This window comes from Acanthaster planci, linkage group LG19 (genome assembly GCF_054643075.1).
Source record: "Acanthaster planci isolate LZ-2023a linkage group LG19, COTS_SCS, whole genome shotgun sequence".
NCBI lineage: Eukaryota > Metazoa > Echinodermata > Asteroidea > Valvatida > Acanthasteridae > Acanthaster > Acanthaster planci.
Genome location: NC_141795.1, coordinates 12,130,554 through 12,158,063, shown reverse-complemented (window position 1 = coordinate 12,158,063; position 27,510 = coordinate 12,130,554). Strand labels below are relative to the sequence as shown.

Genomic DNA, 27,510 nt, shown 5'->3' with positions numbered 1-27,510 from the left:
TGGGTTTATTAAGTGAATTTATTTACTATTCTATCTTTGCAAGACGAGGACTTTTGTCTGTGAAAAAGTAATCGGAGATCCATTGGCGTATCGTAACTTTAATTGGATCTGAGCAAATTTTGCAGTAACGTCTTCGTTTACCATGTTACAAACTGAAGAGCCACCACACTCTCTGCATGGTGTAATAAACGTTTGTGCCCATGTCACGAACTACACGTTCTGCCCGCCTGCTGAATTAAATCATGTGCAAACATGGCGGCCCGCATGGCGAACCCCAAACGGTAAGTTCACCCCTTTGTGTCTCATTTCTCGTCAACCTAAACCCAACTTTATTACATGGTGGTAGCGGTGGTTGATTAAGAATAACATAGCCGTCATTTTGCATTCCGTTTTGTTCACCAAAACGTGACCTTCCCGCTACAACTTTCCAACGAACTTGTGTGAGTTTCACGCACGGGAATCAACTCAAGCTTCACGATGGCGCAGTCCCCGTCGTTGGGGGCGGTATCCGCCGCTCCGCTTATCGGTCGTCTGGACCCATACGATCAGATTGAAGATATTCGGAACTATATCGAACGTCTCAACTTGTATTTTGTTGCTAATGACATCCCTGCGGCAAAACAACTGGCAGTTCTTTTGAGTGCAGTTAGTTCTACTGTCTACAAGACTGTCAAAAGCCTAGCTGAACCAACTCCAGTATTACAGAAAGGCTACAAGGACCTTTGCGAGATGGTAGTATCGCACTATGGCCCAAAACGTCTAGTTGTAGTGGAACGTTTCAGATTTTACAAACGCGATCCACACATCGATGAGTCCATCGCTCAGTACGCAGTTGCACTACAGAACTTGGCCAGCCCCTGCCAATTTGGGACATTTTTGGATGACGCCTTGCGTGATCACCTGATTTGTGGCCTCTGCAGTGAATGTGTTCAGAAACATCTTCTGACCCAGGACGGCCTCACTTTCCAAAAAGCCCTGGAAATTGCTAACACTCTTGAGATTGCCACCAAAGATCTCCGTGAAATTAAAGGAACTCACAACACCGCAGCTGTTCAGGCGGTACAACATCGACCACGACAGAAAGCGTCTAGCACTCACACACCAAAACCCAAGCCCCGCACCGGACAGGTCAGGTGTCCCAATTGCGGATATGACTCAAGTCATGCGTCATGCCCAGCTAGAGGCCAGCAATTCAAGTCCTGTCACAAAACCGGACATTTCAGTAAAGTTTGCCGTTCCAAGCGCAAACACATGCGAGCTGTGAGTGCACCCAATGAAACCGAAGATGACACTGAGTTTTTTGTCGGTGCAGTCTCCGGCGACAATGGCCAATCACCAACTTCACGGCGCCAGACTATTGCAGTCGAGGATAAACCCATCAACTTCCTGCTTGACACTGGATCCGAGGTAAACATACTACCGTTCAATGTTTACTGCACTTTGAAGCTCCGCAACCCGACCTTGAAGTTCACACCCACAACCCGTCTGAGTGGTTTCTTCGGCGGGAAAGTCAAACCGAGGGGGCAGAAGCGTCTGTCTTGTGAAGTCAAGGGCAAGTACCATGTACTGACTTTCCTTGTTATTGATGGTAGTTAGCCAGTTTTGGGAAAACATGCCTGTGTGTCCCTTAACCTGGTGAAACGTGTGTACACCTTGATAAATGACAATAGTGTGTTTGAAGAAACTGGCTGCCTTCAAGGACTCCCAGTCCAGATAAAGCTGACCGACAATGCCACACCACACTGTGTCCATGCCCCTCGCCGCATCCCGCTGCCCTTGCATCCAAAGCTGAAGACAGAGCTGGACAAAATGGAGAAACATGGCATCATCTCGCGCATCACGGAGCCTACTGACTGGTGCGCCCCAATTGGGATTGTTCCCAAGAAAAATGGGAACATCAGGGTTTGCGTGGACCTGCGAATGCTGAATAAAGTCGTGGCCAGAGAGCAGTTCTCCATACTCAATGCCAAGCATGGGTTTTGGCAAATCCCACTCCATCCTGACAACCAGAAACTAACCACCTTCATCACGCCATTTGGCAGGTTCTGCTTCAATCGCTTGCCATTTGGCATAACGTCAGCACCGGAATTGTACCAGAGGATCATGAGCGATCTGCTGGTTAATCTCCCAGGAGTCGTCATATACATGGATGATGTCCTCGTAATAGGCGCAACGCCACAGGAACATGATACTCGTCTCCATCATGTTCTCCAGGTTCTTCAAGGAGCTGGGTTGAGGCTGAACAAGGACAAGTGCAAAATTGCACAAGAGCAGGTGAATTTCCTTGGCCATCGACTTGGTAAGGAAGGCATTCGCCCTGACCCTGCCAAAGTAGACGCGATTCTGCAAATATCGCCGCCTACAACGAAGGAGGAAGTCAAACGTCTGATGGGGATGGTCAACTGGCTTTCTCGCTTCATACCACTTGCAGCTTCTACTGCAGCACCGATCAATGACCTGATAAAGGATGACACAGAATGGACTTGGGGCCCAGCACAACGCACCGCGTTTTGACAACTCAAAACTCTGCTAACAACAGCCCCAAAACTTGCATACTATGACTCCAGAAAGCCAACCATAGTCAGTGCTGATGCCAGCAGTTATGGTGTCGGTGGTTGCATCCTGCAGAAGCAAACCGATGAGTCTTGGAAGCCTGTTGCATATTGCTCCCGAAGCCTGACACATGCAGAACAACGCTATGCACAAATCGAAAAGGAGCTACTGGCTGCAGTCTGGTCGTGCCAGCGTTTCTACATCTATCTCCGAGGTCTCCAAGTGACGCTCCAGACAGACCACAAACCCCTTGTATCGCTCATCAACCAAAAGGACTTGTGCGATGCTCCCCTGCGTTGCCAACGACTACCAATGAGACTGACGAAGTACAACTGCTATGCAGAGTATACCCCCGGCAAGAACCTAGTCGTGGCTGATACACTCTCGCGTGCCCCTCTCCGACATGACAACACTACCGACTCCAGTGCAGATTTGGAAGAAGAGGTTGAAGCCCATGTCCACCTGATCACATCACAGTGGCCAGCATGTGATGCAAAGCTAGTTGAAATTGCAGCAGCCACCAGCCATGACCGTACTCTGAGTGCCGTCATTTCTTTCGTCAAAGATGGATGGCCAAAATATCACAAAGATGTTGACCCAGAATTGAGGCGATTCTGGGAAGACCAGGACAAGATCAGTCTAGTTGGGATATCCTCACATATGGTGACCGCATTGTGATACCACAGAGCCTGAGACGACAAATGTTGCAGAGAATCCATGAGGGTCATCAGGGCATCTCAAAAAGCCGACTCCGGGCCAATCAAGCCCTGTGGTGGCCGGGTATAAGCACCCACATAGCTCAATATGTCCAATCATGTCCACACTGCCAGGATATACAGCCACCACAACGAACCAAGCCCCTCATGCCCACACAATTACCACAGAGACCATGGCACCAAATTGCCTGCAACCTAGCAGAGGTGAAGGGGAAGATGTACCTCGTGGTAGTAGACTACTTTTCCCGTTGGATAGAGTTGCATCCCCTCCATACAACAACCGCCAAATCCGTGATCAACTTCATGAAGGTAACATTCGCGAGATACGGCATCCCTGACTTGGTGGTGACTGACAACGCGTCCTCAGTTTCTCGGTAAATTCGACCAATTCGCTCGTGAGTACAACTTCCAACATCTCACCTCAAGTCTCCACTACCCACAGGCCAATGGACAAGCAGAGAAGGCTGTACACATTGCTAAGAGACTGTTGAGTCAAGATGATCCAGTCCGTGCTCTTATAATGTACCGGTCCACTCCACTGCCTAGCCTTGGCCAGAGCCCAGCAAGTCTCCTGATGGGAAGAGAGTTGCGCACCAATCTTCCAACCCTGCCTTGCAATCTTCAACCCAAAAAGACCAACTACGACAAGCTAAGATCTGTAGACGCTGTCAACAAGTCGGAGAGCGCATGTAACTTCAACAGACGACATGGTGCCAGAGACCTGGATCCATTAACACCTGGAGACAGAGTGAAGATACGAACCAAAGGACAGTTGAGCCTAGAGGGTGAAGTTTTACGCCACGCTGGAACACCTCGGTCCTACATCATTAGCATTAATGGCACCGAGTACCGTCGAAACCGACGTCACATCATCCTGCTGCCGAAACCATCACCAGATCCAGTCCTTGACATCGCCACACCTTCCACGGATCCTCAACCCCCAGGAGCTCGACCCACTCGAGTCACCAGAGTACCAGTTTGTCACAAAGAGTACATCATGTCTGGACACTAGACTTGTCATACATTCTAACAAGATAATGTTTTTTATATTTCCCAACCATTCAGAATCAGTCATGACTCAGTCAAGAACACTCAAACTCACAATTCCAGCTAACTTTTTATTGGACTCTGAACGGTATCAACATGTCTATTCTGAAAGATATTCAGACCTCAGGTGAATAATTATTCTCGAAATAATCTGATTCAAAGAGCTGAACCTGTAACTTTAGTCCAAGCTGTTGCATTCACTTAATTGTTTGTTTAGCTGTTTCCTTTCAGGAAAAAAGGAGAGATGTTGTAATAAACGTTTGCGCCCATGTCATGAACTAACGTTCTGCCCGCCTGCTGAATAAAATCATGTGCAAACATGGCGGCCCGCATGGCGAACCCCAAACGGTAAGTTCACCCCTTTGTGTCTCATTTCTCGTCAACCTAAACCCAACTTTATTACACTGCATAGATGCTTCGGCCGACCATGAGGGCAGCGATGTTTGTTCAGATTCTCCATCTTCTTAGCAATACATTGATTACAGCAGATGTTAACGTCACCACTTGATCTAACTTTAAAACTGGAAGATCTTTCTGCTTTGTACATATTTTGCAAGTTTTGTTTCTATCTTTATTTATATATATGTAAATTAAATTTTTCTATTACATTTTAGCAAGTAAGAAGAATTTTTCTCATTTTTATTGGAGCAAGAAAGAAACCGGGGGTCTCCGTCAACAACAACAGCTTACTGAACTTTACGTCTCGCAAGTGCCTTTTAATTGGTTCCCTTTCACAATCGGGTACCACGTCGTTCTCGTCTAAACATTGGTCAAAACTGTTTCGATCCTTACAGTGAAACATAGTGACCCAGCCGTGTTCTCTCTGAGGCCTTTTAAAACCGAGTTGTACTTCTTCGTCAACAGCCAACAAGAATGCAAGTAATGTCTGCCATTGAAGGCCATTTTAGTTAGCACGCAAGTGGTACTTCCTTTAGACTTTTTACGATATTTGATAAACCAATCCAAGGCACAATCGTCCACGATGAACAGTGTGTTTACACCGTCGAAGGCTTTCTGATACTGGTCAATCGCTTAGTCGAGTTCTAACTTCTCTCGATCCAAGTCACATAGATACACGTTTTCGTCTGTATATATCCACAACCGGTTCAAATACGTCTTGTTTTTAAATAGGGTCGGACAGATGATTACTATAGCTTCGTACGTAAATCGGTTTAAGATTCTAATAGATTCAAGATCCACTGGGTTTTACCGCTACCTGTTTTGCCCGCTATTAGAGTACAGTGAGGTCTCTTGTATACGTTCAGGCTCTGGCTCCTACTCTGACTCATGTTAGCACTCCTCTTTACTTAAATTGGCCAAACTTTTAACTTAAACCGCTTTTAATACTTAATAAACTGAACTTTTAAAATGCCCGTCTTCCACCGTCAATTGCGTGTCCATTACCAAAAACACGTACATTGTCAACGGGCCCGCGGTTTCCGCCTCTCTTGCCATTTGAATCGATATCTCACCATCCCCAACCAATGGGCTTCCGGACCCGTGCGTCGAGTTATCATCCGAACTTCTAAAGTCGAGCCAGAGGCCGTACTTATCTTTCAAATAACTGGCCATGTCAACACTCATCAAGTTTAGATGTTTCACAACGGCTCTTCCCTATTCCGTGTCTGAATCCCCGAAATATTTGCAAACTTCGGAAAAAGTGTTGGTGTTCAAACAGCCTTTGTGATTGATTCGGCTTACCTTTGACCGTTACGATAGTTTTCGTAATGTGCGGAATTTAAAATCGATGCGGGCTCTTTACGTTCGGATCTTTGAACAGGATTAAAACGCCTTTCAAACTTTTAATCGTCTGATCTATACTAATATTCCACAGCGTGTCTGACTTGTCTGACGAATGAATCCTGACAAACAGATAGTAGACGATCCCTTTGTGCTTGTGCCGCAAACTTTGTGCCAAATCGCGATTGATGCCGACTTCGTGTTCCAAGGTCATGTCCGAGATGCTGTATTCGGCGGCCGTGTCTGTACTTATGACCACTTTGCCGTGATCGTTAAATGTCAGTGCGTAAGTTAGAGGTTCTTTGAAACCCGATGGTTAAAAAGGGCCGTGATCCGTCAACAGAGGCACGTCTGACGGAATCGCGTACCTGTTCTTAAAAGCGTCAACGATTGCTTTGTCTTTACCGTTGTTTGCCCCTTTGCTACCTCTGGCTGCTCCCTAACGCAACTTTGCCACGTTTTCCCTTTCTAGGCCGAAGCCATTTTTTTGGTCTGTGTCAGGGGTCCAATTGTCTTTGAAGTTGTGAAACATGTCTGCGTCTCGGTAGCTCACGATCTTGTTGCCTTGTAAACTAACGTTGAGTTCAGAAACTTGGTTACGCGCCACGTTGTTATACACGGTTCAATTGTTGTCTGATGCTCCATTTAGGTCCAACGTGAAAGCCAGTTTCGCAGTACTGGGCACTACATTGTCGTCCATGCCCAATGCGGAAAACTGGACGTGTAGCATGTGACGTGCTGCGATTGTGCTTGGATTATGTGTAATGGTGACTTCGAGTCTTTCGCCTTTAATTGCTCGTGGAACTTTAAGGCTGCAGCTTGGGTTCAATTTTTTAGTATATTGTTGTGACATTTTCTTATTATATACGGTTTTATAATAGACTACTTTTTAAAATTACGTAAAAATGTTAAAGAAAAAGAAAACGCAACCAACGACACACCGGCTGTAAAAACATGTCTTCGTAATTTAATCAATTGATTTCTCTTGCGAAATGTTTCAGATTCCATTTCTGCAAGTACCTCTTGAATCTCTAAAAGCATGTCTCCCTGGTGGTCTATGTCAGCTACCATGTCACCCAGCATACCTTCGATGTTTGTTTGATCGGCTTGAATTTCTGCCAACTGCTCTTTGGTTTCAAGATCCATGTTTTCAAATAAAGGTGTTTAATTTAATTTTTTTTAAAGCCTGTACGTTAAAATGGAAGCTTAAATCTTGATCGAATCATCTATAATTGGTGCACTGACTTTTGTGGGCGCAAATTATTAATGAAACTAATATTTCCATATAAACATGAAGAACAAGATAAATTACGCTAACGACGCGACATTGCGGTAGAGAAACTGGCGCAAGCAAAACAAGACTGGGAAAAAATCGTGTGCACCTATTAGATTTTTTTTAAACGAACACATGAAAAAAGAACGCGCTACTCCATACACATTTGTAAACGTGGACGAAGCGTTGCGAGCTTAGAAGGAACGGGTAAAAACATATTGCCTTTGCCTCCAGAGCCCAAGTTGTCAGATATTTACGTGTCTTCAGAAAAACAAAAAGCTAAAGAATTGGCGTTGGTTTCAGGAGGAACTGCGTTGGCCGGGTTTTTGGTGTATAGATATAATGAAGTTTAGTTAACTTTATTTTGAATGAACAAAGAATTTTTTAAACTGTTTTACAGCGCAAAAGACTATTGGAAAGGCGAAAGTGCCGTAGACCATTTACATCAAAAGACGGGTGCAGACAAGTCGGTTATCCGAAACTGGTTAAAAAAGCAAGCCATTTGGCAAATTTATCTACCTGCTCCTGGATACGCACCCAGGCCAATGACGTTACAATCGGATTTTGTAAAACCCAATGACACACATCAATTGGACGTGCTATACTTACCTTCGGATTGAGTAAACCGCAAAACTTTTAAATACGCTTTGACTGTTGTTGACGTGGGTTCCAGGAACAAAGAAGCCAAGCCGTTGACGAGTAAAACGGCCGAACAAACGTCGGAGGCCGTTAAACAGATTTATAAAAGGAGTCCTTTGACTTGGCCCGGGTTAATCAAGGTGGAATCGGATCGGAATTTAAGGGCGAATTTAAAAAGTTGTTTAAAAAACACGAGGTCGAAATACAAGTGGCAAATATGGGCAAGAAATGTTAAACGTAGGTGAACGTAACGCAGAATGGGTAAAACGTCTGCCCCTAGTAATAAAATCGCTCAACGAAGAAAAGACTAGATGGATTGGAAAAGAACCCGCAGCAGCCATCAAATTATTCCGCGTGAAACAAGTACCGAACGAACCTAAAAGGGCTAGCGATAAACAACAAAAAGAACTTCCCCCAAACGTTTTAATTAGGTATTTATATTACGTGGGTGAGCAAGAAAGCGGCTCCGTCAGGCGTACGAGCCAGTTTAAACGGGCCTGGGGCAAAGGGGTGAAATCGGGGCCCACTTTGTACTATCTGCTCGAGGGGCCCAAAAGGAGTTTCGTTATAGAAGAACTTCAAGTGATACCAGAAGACATTGAGTTGCCGCCATTTCGTGTCCAAGGGTGAAAGACACATTTTATTTTGCGTGAATGTCAACAACAGATGCTTGTCTGACCTGAACAGTTGCTGCTTAAAAAAGTGTTGTAACAGTTCAAACAGGCACCTCTCATAAGTCTCGAGCGACAACTGTTTTGGGGGCACTACTTTAGTAACTCTTTTCGCCTTTTTCTAATTTTGTTGCTCCGTTAAAACGGAGTACATTTTTGGCCATATGCAAATGACTTCCGATATCACTTGACCCCCTAATTCGTCGTTCATTTTGCCGATGACTTTCTTGTTTTTCGAATCGTAAAGTCCATGATCGGGCGGGTAGTTGCTCATATCGAATAGGTCACGCTTTTTTACGTAAGTAATTGGTTAAATCGTCGGTATGAGTCTGTTTCGGTGTACAAAAGACAGAAGTTTGAGCCAAAGTCCGCTTTAAATTCGTTGTAATAAAAGTCGTACATTGATGTTTTGGATAGATCTAACACGCTTACACTGCAGTAAATGGGCTTATTAAACTTTGTTTTTATGCGGTACATCTCGACAAATGCGAGATTGCACTCTTTGAACGGAGCAGTCGTTTTATAGTGTGGTTTAGAAGTTAAACGCTTGTACCGATCGGCGTCTTGTAGACTCTCAGCAGATGTCCGTTGATGCGGAACTTCACATTTTCCATCGTCTTGCCAAACACCGAGTTATTCATTTATTTGAAGAAGTCTTTTTCGAAATCAGGTTTGGCTAACTTATGCAACTCGGTGTTTTTGTCTATATAACCTTTCATCCAAGGTGCCTGTTGAAAAGACATTATTTGCGGTGAGCGTCTTTTAGCTCTAGTCCTAGGTACTTTTGCAACGTGCGGTAGTGTACAACGTAATTGTGTTTAGTGCCCAAAACCGCTACCAGCTTGTCTATGGGGCTAACTCTTTCTCCGCCCTGAAGAAAGTTACTTTAGTAGTCCCAAAGCCATTCGTTTGGCACCAATAGATTTTCGAGTGCTACTGGAAAGTCGTTGTGTAAGTCATGTGTTTCGGGTAATTCCAGGTGACTTCGAAAACGAAGCCCCTTGAAGCTGGTTCGGAAGCCCCGAAAGAAAGCGATGTACTCAGGGGTAAAATTGGTCGTATCTTGAACCCATTGAAAGTTTCGGAGGGGTAACGGCTGATTCATTGCCCAGCGAAATAAGTTATTTGCGTCCAGGTACATGATGTGTGACACCGGCTTGTCGGGGTTGTAATCTTTTAAATCTGGATTGTTTGCTTTTGCGAAACGTTTTGCCCCGACGCTCGAGATGCCGCCTCTGTTGGCCCTTTCCAAAAATAGGTGATGGTATATGTTTGTCAAAAGCTCGAGTTCCACGCCAGAGTGTTTTGAAAGCGCGTCCCACGATAGCCCCGGCGATGTGTAGTAGTTAGCCGGGTCTAAACCGTGGTTCTTTTTACAGACTTTACGAAAGTTTTCAAACATGCCTGCTAAAAGCAAAGTATGCTTTTTGACGTAGAGATCATGGTAGTCGCCGAGATTTTGACAGCCAAACGCTTGCCACACGTTTTGAGCTCTTACGTATTCTTCTTCTGTAACAGACTGTTCCTTCAACAAGCTATAAAAAGCGGCTTGATGAGGCAGTTTGATTTCTTCGAGTCGGTCAAAGGAGTCGATGTATTCGTAAGGAAAAACCCCTTTCTCTAAAAGCAGATCCGTGTTATCTGGGAACCCTTCGCGTAGCAGGTTAAAATCTTCCGGAGAACAGTTTTGGCCAGTCGATCTAACGAAGCAGCCACAAAATGGAACAAGTCTTGGAACCTAAGCTGGTTAAAAGAAAACGAAATGTAGTTCTCGGTGTTTCTGGCAGTGACTTTGATTTCACCTCCGTTGAAGCCTCGAGCTCCTTGCAAGATTGGATGCGCGTCATACTTCTCCAAGTTGTGCAGCACTACGGGAACTGGCGTTTGATTAGGCACTACTCTTAACTTGAGATTGCAAAAGACGTGTACTGGGCCCCTATACTTGCCCATTACCTGGCAATGCTCTTGGACGTTTCTAAACTTGTTAATGAGTTTCTCGCAGCTCATACAAATGTACTCTCTGAAACCACGGTAGTTTAAGAAACTAAAGTCCGCCTTTTCGCCTTTAGTTTTTGGTTCGCCCAGGTTTTGCATTGACCCCGGGATACTTTGGTTGGGCCGATGTGCCTTTCGCAGATACAGCGTACGCTTTATTTGTCGTGGAGTTTCTACAACTCGAGCGACCAGGTAAGGGCTTTGGATCGGCAAATGTTTCGTTAATTGTGTAAGCGATTCCACAAAATCAACAGCTGCGTCTTGACCTCTGTACGTTTTGCGACTAGTACATACACTGTCGCATCTAACGACCGTGTAAGAATAGCAGCAGGGCTTATGGTGTTGTACCTTGACCGTGTTTAATGCTTCTGGTGGGAGAAGCTCTAAAACAGACTCAAAATCTGCATAAATTACGAATGAGGCGTCGTGCTTGTTCTTGTAATTTTTCAAAATTGAGAATGTTTTGACCCTATACGGGTAGAAGGCACCGTGTCCATTCCTTGACAGTCTTCTTGGTGTTTTCCCCGTCGTTGTTCAGTATGAAAGTGAGAAAGGCAGTTAAAACACCAGTATGATTTGCTGTCGTGTTTGTCGACACTGCCCATTAACAGTAGTGAGCTGTTTCACCTCGGCTAAAGTAAAGTAAGTTGATCAGATTGCCTGTGTGTTTAGTTGTGTAAAGTATGCAGACGCCTTCTTTCCCCGTGTAACCGAATACGTTCATTGCTAAATTGTTTTGTGATTCGATTCGTGGAATTTGCGACAAGGGAGTGGGGAAGTCTATGTTTTTTAAAAATTTAAACCGTCGTCTGCGGTGTACGTTGAAGTTCTTTTCATGTTTATTTTGTAATTTGGGTTGGTTTCCAGCTGATGTTTGACGTTGTCTGGGTATAACTTTAAAGCAGATCTCAACGCCCAGCGAATGCACTCTGAGTCATTCTTGTTTTGAACGTTAATAATCGCAGTCTTAAAAGCTAGTTCTTTAGGCAACGAAATGTAAGTCGCTCCCACGGGTTTATAGCGAACCACGTTGATGTAAAACACAATAACTTTATAAAACACCCAGCCCGAGCCTCTCTGTTCGTCAGCTTCGACGTCTTCAAGATGTTTTTGCTATTTGTTCCTTCAAGGCACGTTTGACTTCCAGTTCAGAAATTACCACGTTGTTTTTGCTCGTAAATGTGAAAACGCCAAATTTAGTTTCAGCTCCGGGCTTTCCGCCTTGTCTTCGATAAATTTTTAGTGGAAATCTAAGAAGTGTATCAAGTCGTCGGCAAAGAAAGTGGGCGCCAGTTCCCAGTTTCTGTAGTTCGGATTTGGAATGTTTTTTTGCGTTTAGCTGGTGGTAATGGAATGTTATATTGTTTTACAAAGTCGGATTAATTGTTTTTAATCGAAGAAAGGGCGGCGTTGTGATTTCTGTGGTGTTTTCATGTCTCTATTTACATATAGGTAATTATAAATTTTTTCACGTTTCTTCAAAGCTCCAGTTCTTTTGTTTGACATCTCCATATTAAATATTATTTACTTAAGCCAGTTGTTAATTTGATTCATTTTTCTCTCAAAGCTTCCGGCGAGACACAGTTTTAACTGAGACTGGGGAAATCCCGAGAATTTCCCTATTTTGGTTTCGGGGTCACAAGGTCTGGTTCAGGAAGTCCCTTTTGGATTGGGGAAGTCACGAGTGCAAAGGGGAAGTCCCTTGTGCTCTGGAACTGTCTTTGGCATATTACTCCCCACTGGTGTTTGAAGATGTAGCCACTCTTCCTTGTAGGTTTCCACTGTCTTTCTCAGCTGCTTCCATAGCCATAGCTTCATCGCATGCAGCCTTCTATATAAGACTGTTTCCTTTGCTCAGGCATTTTGCCTGTGGCATAGTCCACCGAAAGATGTGTCCCGAAGGCTGGTATCCAACTCTGTACCGTATCCACAGGATCTGGATAACTTCTTCAGCCCATTGATATAGGTGGGCACACATTCACTTGGTTCTTGGTGTCGTTTCCTAAACGCCATTTGAAGTGCGGTCTGGTTCTTTGTTGATGTGTAGAAGTTTAACAGAATCTGTGTTAATCGAGCATGCTCCTTCTCAGAAGGATCATCTGGACTGACATAGTTTGTCACTACTTGGGAGGCTGCCGGCCCTATCATCGCAAGAAAAATGTTTACTTTATCCTCACCGGCAATTTTATTGGCTTTTATCCATATTTCTCGACGACCTGATTATTATGCCAGTCCTCTTTGAAGGCTCGAAGCTCTCCATGCTTCCAATAAACCCCCAGCCACGGAATTCAGCCATCTTGATTTTTTGTTTGTTTGTTTGTTTTGGGTCGGACGCACTGGGGCGAAACTTCACTCTATTTCGTCCAAACGTAACGATCTACTTACGCCGATACAAAATGTCCCGACTACTGTACGACTCTAGAACTCAAGGGATTAAAAAAATCCCGTCTTTGTCGCGAATTTAATTCTGTACTTTTATTTAATTTTTTTTGTCAAGGGCCTTCATTGCTTTTGTACAGTTCACAGTTCAGTCCTCACTTTTATCAGTCCAACACCAGATGTGTGTGCATATATTGTTTTGGTGTCTCAATTTCAAATATATGGTAAAACAGAGCTCACGGCATACCCCATACATTTGCTCTGTTCACATTTTTATTAAGCTGAAGTCAGTTATGACATTCATGACTTCAGAATATTTAATCCTTAAATGTCATAAGACCTCTTCTTAGAGGGTAATTGCACACTTGCCCGTATGCATGTAAACGTTTTGACTGATGTACGCTGAAGACAGTGCTTTTTTGTACTTGCTAACATTTTTAAGTTTGCCGAACAACTTGTACAAGGCATCCCTCCGTGTGTTCTACGACAATGCCACGTGAACATCAACCGAAGATATGCCGTAACTCACCTGCATCACTGCAGCTTGCAGCTAGTAAGAGTCATAGACTAACAGTGATTGTATGCAGTACAGAACATGTTTTCACAAATTCCTATTTCGGGGGGAATAGATCCAAAACTTTTTAAAAACCTTTAAATGGTTGGAAAAATGTCGTAGAAATACCACCTTTGGTAAAAAAAATCGGCATATCAGTAACTTTATTCAACATTCAAGGCCACGTAGTATTGCTGCACACAACCACCTTTGAACACTTATGCACTTACGTAATGGGATAGCTGGACTACATCTTTGTGTAACATTGCAAAATCTCGTCTTTGGACGCTCTGCACATCGATAGTGCATTTGTTTTTAGTAATCTTAAAGATCAGACAAATGCGAACGCTCTTTCAACAGAATACATGTACTTTGTATTGTACTGCGCATTTGGAAAGGGTAGACAGTCGTCGTGCGTTGTGATTGGTCAATACCTTGATAACTCTTGGAGGTACACTATTGGGAATCGCCCGTATTGTGATGATGAGGTTTGGGGAATGGGATAGGAATGGGGGTAGAGTAGGCAATGGATTGGGTGATGAGATGGGCTGAGGGCAAATGGCTGGAATTATATGGTGGGGTTGGGATATGGCTGAGAGGACGGGAAGAGGCGGAGCAGGAGATCGATGGGATGATTTGACGTGAGCTTTACTTGTAGTAAACACATTTAGATACATGCAAAACAATGCACCTTGGATTCTACATATATTGTGACTAATAATCATTTTGTTAAATCCATGGACCAGTGGGACCAGCTTGGACATTTATTCATTGACTAATGTACTGTATATATTAAGTTTATATGTATGCATGTAAAACTCAAGACAAACACAATTTGCCTGAATAAAAGTGAGTGGCGAGGTTGGTGTAGGATATCATTTTGGTTTATCAATTAGTGTTGTTTGATATTCAGTGTCCATATTTATGACGATGAACTAATGTATTGGCTTGAAGTTTTGATCCCAACCATTTTAGGAAATGTGATGCTAGTTTAGGGATCTGGGAATTCCCCATCTAATTTAGCAAATTGTGTGACCTTTGAACCTTGTGCAAGTCTTCAAGGCGTGATTGGGCCCACGTGCACAAAATGTACATGTACAGTACAAGGATTTTCTATAAGTCTCGCCTGTCGGCCGGGAGTGGCCTACAATGTGATACTTTTGGCCGAACTGAAGTTGGGCGGGCTCCAAGGTTTTTTTCGGGAGAGCGGGGAATGCTGTCCGAGACGACTGGGTGGAATGACGTCGTGATGGCTTGGCCGGGAATCACATAGATTAGCACCGGTTTAATTGTCCAAGAAGTTGTGATTCTAGTGATGGCGAAATAAAAGAAATCCCGTCCACTTGAATACCCAAGTCTTTCAGTGCCTGCTGAACTTTCTTTTAGCCTGCCTGGCCTCCGATTCCTCCTTCAGTAGCGGACGGACAGCCGCTCCCGAGCAATCGGCCGGGGGCTGGACCACTACACTAGGAAGCCAGGTGTATTTTCTTTTAGGCGCTGACCAGTTTTGTTCTTCGGGGCATATTGATGTATGCATGTACATGCTAGGTTTGTTACCATTTTGTTATTTTTACCTTTTAAAAGTGAAAGCCATATCCTTATACATAAAAGCAGGTGTACATTCGGAACAGACATTCGATAAATGCCTGCCCCACTCCCAGCATTACAGACATTCATTCCAACAAATTCATAGTTCCGAAAACGAAATAAACACCCGTTTGTAAGGTCTGGTAAGGGCGGAGTGACAATGCTGCTGAATATTCATAAATGAAAGCGGCAAATTCAAAGTTATTCTCCGATCTTCCAATCTCCTCTGTATAATTTTTCCTGGAAAGCCACCGGGTCAAACGTGAGACACAGCGTACGTGCATGCACAACTGTAAAAATCAGTACGCCGTAGCAACAACGTGCTCATTTATCCAACCCGTTCTTCTGGAATTCCGAACACGCCGGATAAATGAGACCTGTACACCGGGCTTGAGACGAAACAGCGAGGGCTTGATGACCGGCGCAAACACGGGGACTCTCATCCCACAATCTGCAACTGGATTCAGTTCACAAACTGTCTCTTCCAGAACAAAATGCAGCTCTGCAGTGCACTTCACTTGGTCTGGATGGACTTTTCTTAAAAATGTCACACCACGGACGACTCGCGACCACGGGTTGAAATGGTGCAGAAGTCAACGAGTCTACGACTTCTCACAGCTCGCGTAAAGTAGAGTTTCCTCCCCAAACCTCGCTAGTCTGACGTGTGTGTGTCATTCCATATGTCTTTGTTTGCCAAAGCCTGCATGTTGTAGTCTCAACCTTTTCCAAAAATTTCTTTGTTTCTACAAACACACGGTCAAACGCGGGTCACACACGGACTCGTGTACTGCATCAATAAATAATCTGTTACACGTACAGAGACTGTTTGTTTACAAAGTGTGCTTTGCAGTTCACGTATCCCAAAAAGAAGTCCAACAGTCTTCATACATGTAAAAAGAGTACAGAGATACACCAAAAGTGATTCTAGGAAAAACTCGTTTCTGATTTGAAATAAACCTGACATATGATTTGACAGAGAGTTTTGAAAGCAATACACATTATTTAGAGCCGGCCAGTGGCTGGTGAGGATAATTGACCGAGCAAAAGTCCCTTTCTGGTTTCAAAGGTATCAGACTGACCACTAAAATGTAGCAAAATGATCTTTGTGTATTTTATGACTAAATTAAATGTTTCTTGAGAAAGTCCGACACCCTTTTTAAAATAATGTTTATAGAAATCCTAAAAGAGGTCAACCCGCAGACACATTAACCTCAGTTCCCGTGTTCCAAGGAAAGTGTTAGCGATGTTTTAGCTGTTTACAAACCTGATGAACCCAAAACTGTCTTGGTTTTCCAAAATAAAGGAGGTGAACAGATATGCATAATTTGAACGTACAGATAATAAGGCATGCAAGCCCACAATATACATGATATACATAAGACGTAAGCCAAAATATTTATTACTAGTGCTCCTTCCCTGCTTTTGGAAGTAATTGGAGGCAATGTCCCCATCCCCCCCTATTTATGGCCCTTTTTGCGGTGTAACCATAGTTGTCAGCTGAGCCGAACTTTGAACGTAGTAGCTGTAGGTAATATTGATGGACCTTTTGTCCTTTGTCCAATACACCTGTCGGAGAAAAACAATTAAAATGCATCAATCTAGGTATGAAATCGTCCACATCACCAAAGTCAACTTTTGACTTACCGTTGTTAAATAAAAAGGGCTGTGTGTCCGCCCGTGTAATTTACCAAGTATCATCTCCTCCGTTTTTTGCCAATCCTTTTCGAATTCTAGAACATGTTTGGGATTAATTTTACTAAATTTTGGAGTATATGAGAGAAAAGTGCACAAATTGCATTGTCTTTTGAGCAGATGGTGAAGAAAAAACACAACTAGGTTATCTGTCTGTTTGCCTTTTTGCGTTCCTTTTGCGTTCTTAATTTCAGCAACCAATGATATGTTAATACCAATAAATATTTCATCAAGACCATTTGCAACCCAATCAGGCATGCACGCCAGGATGAATGTACGTATAATGTAATTTTGATAACGTCATTATTACATCAGATAAACTGAAAAGCTTCTTTTTTTCTGGAAATATAGGGCTTGAAGCATTGCACCTTTAATGTTACGTGACTTATCTTCCGATGACGTCATCATCACACGATGTTAGTATTTCTCTAAATCACTTCCTTTCCAGGATATCAGCAAGGTTTCGACCCAAGCAGACATGTACCTCAAGAGATATAGCGCTTGGAAGAGTTCACCTTTGATGTCACCTGATATGTTAATGTGATGACGTCATCATCACATGACTTTTATTTTCATATATAACCATCCCCTTTCTAAATATCAGCCAAGTTTCAACCCAATCAGACATGCACTTAAGGAGATATAGCACTTAAAAGGATTCACCTTTAATGTCACGTGACTCGTCTGCTGGTTTATATACCTTCCCTTCCAAACTATCTTCAAGGTTTCAACACAATCAGATATACACAATATCAGATATGCCCAATACAATACAAAACACGAAAGAGGAAAGTGGTTGTGGACAACCACGGAGCTGCTTTGGCTTAAAAGGGTTTTCACAAAATCATTTAAATAAAATTACTTTAATGGCTAAAATATGAAAATCAGTCAGTGGAAACTGTATAGGTCACATGCTTTTATATGATACTACCACCAGATGAATCAGTTTCCGTCTGCAACCCTTTTGTTTGTAGCTAACTGCAAAGTTTCAACAAATTAGACATGTACTCCACGATATATTTCAATTTAAAGGGTGCCCCTTTAATGTTACGTGACTTATCACCGATGATGTCATATCTTCACATCAGGGCAATCTGGGTCTAAAACCTTCTCCTTCGAACTACACACAAAATTTCATCCAAATCAGACATGCACTTCACGCAATTTAGTGCTTTAAATAATACCCCTTTAAGGTCACGTGACTTGTCACATGAAGACGTCATAATCAAATGTGGTCAATTTGGGTCTAAAACCCGTCCCCTCCCAACTAAATATGTTTAAACCTAATCGGCATGTACTTCAGGAGATATCTTTTTATTAAGTGCACCTTCAATGTCACGTGACTTGTCAACCGACGACGTCATACTTGCATCACTTCAACCTGTGTCTAAAACCCTTCCGCTTAGAGCTATACAAAAAAGCTTCAAGCAAAAGGACATATAATACGTGAGATATAGTGCTTTAAAGAGTGCCTGTTTAATGTCACGTGACTGAACATTTCATGACGCCATCTTCACATCATGTCAATCTTGGTCTAAGACCCTTCCCCGTCGAGCTATACACGAATTTTCAATCAAATCAGAGATGTACTTCACCAGATATAGTACTTTAAAGAGTGCCCCTTTAATGCCACGTGACTTCATGCTGATGACGTCATTATGGTAACTTGTACAGGAACCTGTTCTAACTTGTAGCCCTAATGTGTGCCCCTTACACGAACTCAGTCAGATCGATAACAGTGCAAAAGAAGTCTTCCTGTTGAAAAACATGTAAAAGACCTATTAATATGGGCAACATTAAATTTTAAATTTAAAATAAATCACCTGATGACGTCATCATGCCAATTATGGTGTTGGACTAGCCTTAATAATTGTGGGAAGGTTTGGTAAGTATGAAGTTAATCAGATCTTCTAAAATGACAAATATTCAAGTAAAACAAATATGTCGTTGAACGACGTGTACTTAAACTTGATCCAATTGAATAAGCAATCTTTGTAAGACTCGTGTTGTAGGTTTCATTCAGATACGACCTTTGTGATATCTTTGGCTTTTTTGAGGTTGACGTTATCTTCGAGTAAGATCATATACATCTTTGGACGTATACAAATGGCTTCTGGTATGCTTGTCCCGCCAAATTTGTATTTAAATTTACCGATGACTTTTTTGTAATAGGTTCGTGTAACTTGTGATCTGTCGCGTAATTACTAAAATCAAACTGACTGCGCATATCTAATAGGTCTTGGTAAAAGTCATCCGTTTTTATTTCAACGAGTAAGCGGTCGGTGTCGGTATACATTAGGCTTAACCGGTCACGATAAATAAAAATTGAACGTGTTGTAATAAAAGTCATACATTAACATTTCGGAAAGATCGCAACCCCCTCATAAATTGGCTGGTTGAGTACGACTTTGGTTTTTATCATTCTTTGAAATACAACACAAGGTTTATTTACCATGCGTGTATATTTTACAACGTCACGATTGTTGTTGTCGCGCGTTATTTTTGCGTTACAACGTTTGTGAACGTTTTCCATTGTTTTGCCATACACCGCATTGTTGGCAAGTTTAAAAAAGTCTTGATCGTTACGATATTTTGCCTGTTTACAAAGGTCTGGATTCTTTTCGATGTAACTACGTAACGAGGGCCGTTGTCTAAATTGCACCACACGGTGTACTTTGGTTAACTTTAATCCGATTCGTAAATATAGTTGTAGTAATCGATAGTGTACAACGTATTACTTTTAGGTGCTAACGTTGTAAGAAGGTCCCTGTCTACTGACCGCGCAATAATTGGTAGGGCGCTCTCAGTAGTTTGCTCATTCTCGCACCGTACATTCCGTTCTAAAACCAGGTTTACCAAGCACATTTCCAATCAGAATACCTCCAAATTTGTCATTACCGTGCGTTGCTGACAATTGTGAGTACAGCCATATGTTCTTTGGTGTTTATAGTATAAGATCATATAGTGATTCTTGTGTTAGTATATAAAATAGAGGAGTTTAGAGTACAAACCTGAGCTTTAATCGGGGACAATTGTTACAACGTTACATGTACAACTATGTTGTCGTCTAGTGGGCACATGTACGTGCATTCCAGTTAATTTATTAGTATTTATTTCTGTTTATTTCCCAGTCGCCACGGTTTCCTGTTTCATATATTTCCAAAACTTCATCACCGGTTTCATCTCCACCATTCCGCTCACAAATCACAGTTTCCCCAAGATTACTACTGTATCCAGGCCAATTGCAAGTCACTACCCCCTGTTTCTAATTATCTGGGTATAATAAACAGACAGTTTCTTCATTAAACCATCCTGCTCATCAGTTTAACCGCTGCCATAGAGTTGTTGTGTTACCCTTTTGAGCGACTCCTCCCTTTCCAAGTGAACCTTGTCACTTCTTCACATGGTCCTTCGAGCCGGATTCGAACCAGCGACCTATGGATGACCTAGAGCAAGGAAACAAAGAACTGCAAGAGACGGCATCCACAAATGATGTCCGTCCCAGAAGGGAAAGAAGGATTCCGGGGCATGACTTCGTTGTCAGCTACAATACCCAGTCCAAGTCCAAGAATGAGCACAAATTGGATTCCTGCTCAGATAAAGGCTCTATAGCGTCAAGTCACCATTTGCCAATTAAACTGAGCAGTGCTCAGGAAGCCAGGCTAGAAGAACAGAAGAAAAGACAACATGTGGAGGAGATGAAACGTCAGCTTGAGGAAGAGAACCAACTTGACGATGAGTTGAGGAGACTTAATGATGCTGAATATGAGGTACGGATAGCTGCTGAAGAAGAGGCACTTGCAGCTAGAAGACGAGCAGAGAAAACTGAAAGAGAGGCCCAGCGTCGGTGAGAACAGCTGAATACACAGCTCTCCAGGAGGAGACGACTGAGAGAGGCCGAGCATGAGCTACAGAAAGCCCAACTTATTACGTCTATGACCACTGAAACTTCGCAGCAGTCAGGTGACACTTTGCCTCAGCAACATACACTTCAACCAGGTTTCCACTGTGTCCCCAGAAGAAAAGGGCACAATCCACACCCAACAAGGCCCATGCCAAGTCACCTGTCATACGCAGTGAAAGTCACTCAATGACATTTACTACCTCTGTAGCTAACACATCTGTGACCTTTTCACCTCAGCATGCCACAAGGCCTGAATCTCAGTTACCAGCTACATCGGCCATAGCCTCTCACCCCTTGGCTGGCATGTCTCCTTCGCCAGGTGCAGCTCTGAACCCTGCACCACCAATCCCCAGTGTGCAACCAGTAGTGGGGAAGCCACTTGTCACCCCGCCATTGCACTCAGCTTCACCAGTCATGCCGAACATGACAGAACTATTGATCGCTTCATCTTATGGCGTGCCGCGTCCAACCATACCACACTTCACAACCGGCAAGGAACGTGACTTTGCACTCCTAAATATGGCCCTGGACAATCTTGTTAATGTTCATCCACACCTCACCGAGCAGTATAAATATCAGATTCTGCTTGGGCGTCTGGGGGGCAATATCCTGAGGTTCACTGAGGCATATATGCATGACCCAAAACCATATTCAGCAGCACTTCGAGCCCTCAAAGACATGTACGGTCAACCACGTCAGCTGGTCCAGAGTAAGATAGGCGTGATCATGAACATGCCTTTTATCAAGTTTGGAGACCACGTAGCCTTCGACGACTTTGCGCTTTCATTCCAGTCACTGGTTGGGATGCTTCGCTCCCTAGAAGGAGAAAATGGCTATGAAGTGAAGTGCGGTTCCCATTTGGACCAACTGATCTGCAAACTACCAACAGGGTATCGTGATAGATTTATGGAACGCTGCATCAATCGGGCATTCTGAAAGCAGACTCCGACCAAACCTGTACCCTAAACCATCTTGCTGACTGGTTGCAAGTACAGTCACGAGCAAAGCGGATCGCTGGTCAAGCAGCAACAGTCTACAAAGAAGATAACCTCAGACAAGAGAGGAAAGACAAGTTTCCCCGCAATAAAGGGAATCAGCCTGCCGCTGTTTTCATGGCTGATGACAGAAAACAGATAACTGGAAAGTTACCTTCACAACAGTCACCATCAAAGGACAAACATAAAGCCTTCTGTCCACACTGCAACAACCATGACCACTACTTTAATGGTTGTACTGAATTCAAGGCACTCAATAACCAGCAAATAATCAAATGGCTGAAGAAAAAGTCCAGATGCTGGAAATGTGGGCGCACCCATAAACCTGAGCAGTGTACATTGAGAAAACCATGCAACACCTGCAAGGAGATCCACTTGACTATACTGCATGACGCCATTCAGCAAGGGGCAAGGGGCAAGGAGCGTACCCATAATGTCATGTTAAAGGTTGTTCCAATCACTCTCCGTGGTCCTGCTGGCAAACTTGAAACACATGCTGTGCTTGACGATGGTTCCATGAGAAAAATGGTGCTCAACCATGCAGTTCAGCAACTGAACCTCACTGCGAAGAAAGACCATATTCTCCTATCCACAGTTCAACAACTGCCTTTCCAATGTGAAGGGCAATCGGTCCATTTCCAAGTGTCCACGAGGGAACATCATGACACCAGGTACAACATAAAAGGAGCTTTCACCGCTGACAGCTTATGCCTGTCAGAATATACCTATCCAGTTACAGCTCTTCAAAAGCGTTGACCCCACTTACGTGGAGTTGCACTGCCTCTGATCAGCAACGCAACTCCCTCGATCCTGATTGGCTCTGACTACTCTGACCTAATCACCCCACAGCAACCTATAAAATTCGGCCCCAGTGGAGCACCAGTGGCTGTATGCACCAAATCGGGTTGGACACTTCAGGGACCAGCTGGAGTCCTGAAGGAACAGTTCAGTGAGCAGAAGTGCTTCAAGATTACCATTTGTCAAGAAAACCATGACCTTATGCAGCAAGTTGAGAGATTGTGGAAGGCCGATGTGATCCCTTACACTAGTGAGAAGATTGTAACCCGTTCCAAGGAGAACCAGTATGCTGTGGAACTGCTTGAAGCAAAAACAGTTCACATTGAAGAAGGTGGAGTTCTGCGCTATGCCACATCCCTCTTGCGCAGGAATGATGGAACCCACTTCCATGCTGGCAAAGAAGCAGTTTTCCCAAACCTAAAGCATACAGAGAGACAACTCAAGAAACAGCCTAACCTTGCTAGGATCCACAAAGAGCAAATCCAGAAGCTACTTGATGCAGGCTATGTGAGAGTCCTTAGTGATGCAGAAGCCCAGTAGACTGAGGAGTCGTGGTACTTTCCATATCGCATTGTTGAAACCAGCGATGAGCCACGTTTGGTGTTCAACTGCTCATTCGAACATGATGGACAGGTGCTGAACAACCATTTCCTACCCGGACCCAAGTATGGAGCATCCCTCCTTTGAGTCCTCCTCAGAATTAGGCAGCACACTGTGTCAATATCTGGGGATATCTAAGCAATGTACCGCCAGATACGTCTCCTACCCGCTGAAAAAGCCCCTCTTGAGATTCATCTGGCGGAACATGGACAAAGCATCTAAGCCTGATGTCTACGAATGGCAGGTTCTTCCGTTTGGCACAACCTGTAGCCCCTGCTGCGCCTCATTTGCCCTGCAAAGGCATGTACTCAACCACCAAAAGGGCAACGAAGAGGTCGCACGTGCTGTCCAACAATCCTTTTATGTAGACAATTTCCCGGACTGTCTGCCTTCAGCCAAAGTAGCTAAAGAACTGGTCATGAAAATACGCACACTGCTTGCAACAAGTGGCTTTAACATTCGCCAATGGGCAAGCAATATCCCCTCAGTGGTGGCAGATCTGCCAGCTGCTGCCAGATCTGACGGATTTTACCTTTGGCATGTCTTTGGTCAGAGTGACACACCCGTGGCCACACTTGGACTGCAGTAGCAGTGCGATGCAGATGACCTTGGCTACAAGCACCGACCCATTGCTTACCAAATGCTCAACCTAAGAACTGTCTACAAAATCATTGCCAGCCAGTATGATACAATTGGTTTCCTTGCACCATTCACTGCAAGAGCTAAGGTAATCGTCCTTGATCTGTGGAAGTCAAAGAGAACCTAGGATGACCCAATAGAGCCTGGATATATCCTCACCAGATGGCACACATGGGAACAGGAACTGGCTGACCTACCAAAGCTTCGACTGCCAAGGTGTTACACACCACCTGAAGTTGACACCAAGACGACCAACCGAGAAGTCCACATCTTCAGTGATGCCTCAGAAAGAGTCTATGGCTTGGTCGCCTACCTGCGCACCGAAGGTCACAAAGGAAGCATCCATACTAGTTTCATCGTCTCACGTTCCAGGGTAGCTCCCAAGCGGCAACTTTCCATCCCAAGGTTGAAACTTTCTGCTGCACTGGTCAGTGCACAGTTGGCAGATTTGCTCAGAAAGGAGTTGACCCTTTCCATCCAGAAGATTACCCTGTGGAGTGATTCCACTACAGTACTACGCTGGCTGAAGCCGACTCCTGCAGATAAAAGGTGTTTGTCGGGACAGGAGTTGTAGAGATACAGTCCCTGAGCAATCCAGAGAATTGGCGTTATGTTGACACAGCCAACAACCCTGCTCGTGACGTCACTCGGGGTAGGACCGTGTCTGAACTCTCTAATGAACAAAGATGGAGAAATGGCCCATCCTTTCTGTCCTTACCTCCTCATCGCTGGCCGGCAAGCCCCTTGGTCGACGAACCGGAAGACACCGTAGAACTGAAGGGAGTAACTTACTGTGGTGCGATCACCGTGAAAGAGCCCCAGTTGCCAAACCCAGGACAGTATCGCAGTTGGAGTGGCCTCTCCTTCAACACTGGTTGAGAGGGAAGAAGCCATCGAGACCAAACTTTTGCTTCAGGTACAAGTAGACTGATTCCAACAGGAAGCCCATGCTCTGATGCAGAACAAGCAGTTGCCTTCTGGGAGCAGATTAGCACAGCTCAGCCCTGAGCATGATGAAACCTCTGGACTGATCAGAGTGGGAGGCCGATTGCGACAGGCAGTGGACCTCCCGCACGAAGTTAAGCACCCAATCATTCTTGATCCGAAGCATCATATCACCAAGCTTCTTATCGGAGACTACGATCAGCGCCTACTTCATCCTGGAGCTGAACGTGTTCTTGCCGAAATACGGCGGAAATTCTGGATCCTGTGAGGCCGAAAGGCAATTCGTCAGCACCAGTGCCAGTGCAACGATTGCTGCAAGTGGCACGGTAAACCAACAGTTCCCAAAATGGCAGACCTGCCCCCTTCCAGTCTCCGTCTCTTTAAGCCAGCCTTCTTCTCAACGGGCGTTGATTGCTATGGGCCAATGACAGTTAATATTGGTCGACGCACAGAGAAGAGATGGGGAGTCATCTTCAAGTGCATGACCACACGTGCCATACACCTGGATTTGCTGGAGAGCTTAGACACAGATGCATTCCTGATGGCCTTTCGCCGTTTCACCTTCCTAAGGGGTAAACCATATGATATCCTGTCTGACTGCGGGACCAACTTCAAGGGTGAAGCAGAACTCTGAAGTGCCTTTGCTTCCATGGCTCCAGATCTAAGCCAACAGCTTTCCAAACAAAAGGTGCGATTCCAGTTTAACCCGCCAAATGCTCCCCACTTCGGCGGCTCCTGGGAGAGAGGTGAAGTCGGTCAAGGCTGGACTCAGAGCTGCTTTGGGAGACCAGTCGGTCACAGAGCCAGTTCTCCGAACCGTCCTAGCTGAAGTCGAGGGGATTCTCAACTCAAAACCCTTGGGTTACGTCTCTTCAGATGCTGCTGACGTTGATCGGATGACCCCAAACATGCTTCTGATGGGGCGGCTAGATCCTAGCCTTCCACAGGTCGTCTACACCTCCAAAGAATCCATGGGACGGCGACAATTGCGCCATAGTCAGGTGCTCGCTGACCAGTTCTGGGCTCACTTAATCAAATCCTACCTTCCCGGTCTACAGAGTCGGCAAAAGCGGCACACTGAATCCAGAGACCTGGCCTGTGGAGACGTCGTCGTGCTCGTCGACCCCGAGCTGGTTAGAGCTCAGTGGCAAGTAGGGAAGATACGCGAGACACACCCTGGAACTGATGGACGTGTGAGAGCAGCCAAGGTCCGAGTCCGTTACAAGGTGTACACCAGACCAGTTGCCCACCTGATTCGTCTGCCAGAATGCAAGTACGAGGACAACTGCCCGTCTGAGGACCATCCACAGACTGAACACTAACTTAAGACTTTCTTGGCTTCACATTTAGTACCCAAATGTGGGGGCGGCTGTAAGAAAGTCCCTGTCTTCTGACCGCGCAATAATTGGTAGGGCGCTCTCAGTAGTTTGCTCATTCTCGCACCGCACATTCCGTTCTAAAATCAGGTTTAACAAGCACATTTCCAATCAGAATACCTCCAGATTTGCCCTTACCGTGCGTTGCTGACAATTGTGAGTACAGCCTTATGTTCTTTGGTGTTTATAGTATAAGAACGTATGGTGATTCTTGTGTTAGTATGTAAAATAGAGGAGTTTAGAGTACAAACCTTAGCCTTAATCGGGGACAATTGTTGTAACGTTACATGTACAATTATGTTGTCGTCTAGTGGGCACATGTACGTGCATTCCAGTTAATTTATTAGTATTTATTTCTTTTTATTCCCCAGTCACCACGGTTTCCTGTTCCATGTATTTCCAAGACCTCATCACCGGTTTCATCTCCACCATTCCGTTCACAAATCACAGTTTCCCCAAGATTACTACTGTATCCAGGCCAATTGCAAGTCATTACCCCCTGTTTCTAATTATCTGGGTATAATAAACAGACAGTTTCTTCATTAAACCATCCTGCTCATCAGTTTAACCGCTGCCATAGAGTTGTTGTGTTACCCTTTTGAGCGACTCCTCCCTTTCCAAGTGAACCTTGTCACTTCTTCACAAACGTAGCAATGAACCTTTTAACTTTTATGGGTTTGTTTTGGAGCATTAATTTTTGTTGCGGCCTAAAACGATCGAGTTTAATTTTTTGTTTCCGGAGCCAAAGGAAATTCGTTGAAAAGATCGTATAACTCAAACTTAACGTTCAGATCGACCTCGAGCATATACCCATAGTGACCCATTGTTGGTTCTTCAACCCATTTAAAGTTTGAAAATGGTAAACATTGACTTGTGGCCCATCCGTATAAGTTATTTGCATCCAAATAAAGTATGTACGATGTTGGAGACTCGGGTCGTAATCAGACAAGTGCTCGTTATTGGCTTTGGCGTAACGTTTACCACCTACGCTAGAGATGCCTCCTCGTTAAGCTTTTTCAAAAAGCAAGTGTTTGTCAGTGTCTGTTAATAGCTCGAGTTGAGCTGGACTGTGTTTTAACAACGCACCCCCAAAAAAGTCCTGGAGACGTGTAGTAATTTGAGGGATCGAGGCTATAATTGCCATAGCACGTATTTCTAAAATTTTGAAACACGTCTGCTAAAAGCAAAGTGTCTGATTTGATTTAAAACGTGGTGCTCACTTTTTGGGCAGGGGCATATTCTTCATCAGTGACACTTATCTGTTTAGTGAGCTGTAATTTTTCTTGAGGCGGAAGTTCCGTTTCAGTGAATTTTTCAAACGAGTCCAAATATTCGTACGGGTACAATCCTTTTGTGTAGGTAAACCTTTTTAATCGAGCTTAGTGATGTGATCGAATTTGTCCTTTGG

General features: G+C 44.2%; 2 protein-coding genes across 3 annotated transcripts in view; one reads left to right on the top strand and one right to left on the bottom strand.

Moving 5' to 3' along the window:
• Positions 1–477: 477 nt before the first annotated feature.
• Positions 478–4,281, top strand: LOC147796051 (uncharacterized). The gene is made up of 4 exons (XM_087129986.1): positions 478–1,552; positions 1,700–2,299; positions 2,540–3,216; positions 3,712–4,281. Exons 1-4 carry the CDS (start codon positions 478–480, stop codon positions 4,279–4,281), a joined length of 2,922 nt encoding a protein of 973 aa, XP_086986112.1.
• Positions 4,282–14,357: 10,076 nt separating this feature from the next.
• LOC110987871 (A disintegrin and metalloproteinase with thrombospondin motifs 3-like) overlaps positions 14,358–27,510 on the bottom strand; it is a 94,244-nt gene continuing 81,091 nt past the window's right edge. For both annotated transcript variants that reach the window (XM_022250994.2, XM_022250995.2), the window contains one exon: positions 14,358–16,719. In XM_022250994.2, the coding sequence (XP_022106686.2) occupies positions 16,615–16,719 (105 nt within the window). In that variant the 3' untranslated portion in view covers positions 14,358–16,614. The remainder of the gene's footprint in view (positions 16,720–27,510) is intronic.

What these genes read in the sequence shown, in the direction of transcription:
- LOC147796051 (XM_087129986.1), top strand. Translation starts at nt 478, where the DNA reads ATGGCGCAGTCCCCGTCGTTGGGGGCGGTATCCGCCGCTCCGCTTATC. An exon ending in TTTCCTTGGCCATCGACTTG is followed by an intron (nt 2,300 to 2,539) that starts GTAAGGAAGGCA and finishes TGCTAACAACAG; the next exon opens with CCCCAAAACTTGCATACTAT. An exon ending in TTGGGATATCCTCACATATG is followed by an intron (nt 3,217 to 3,711) that starts GTGACCGCATTG and finishes CACTACCCACAG; the next exon opens with GCCAATGGACAAGCAGAGAA.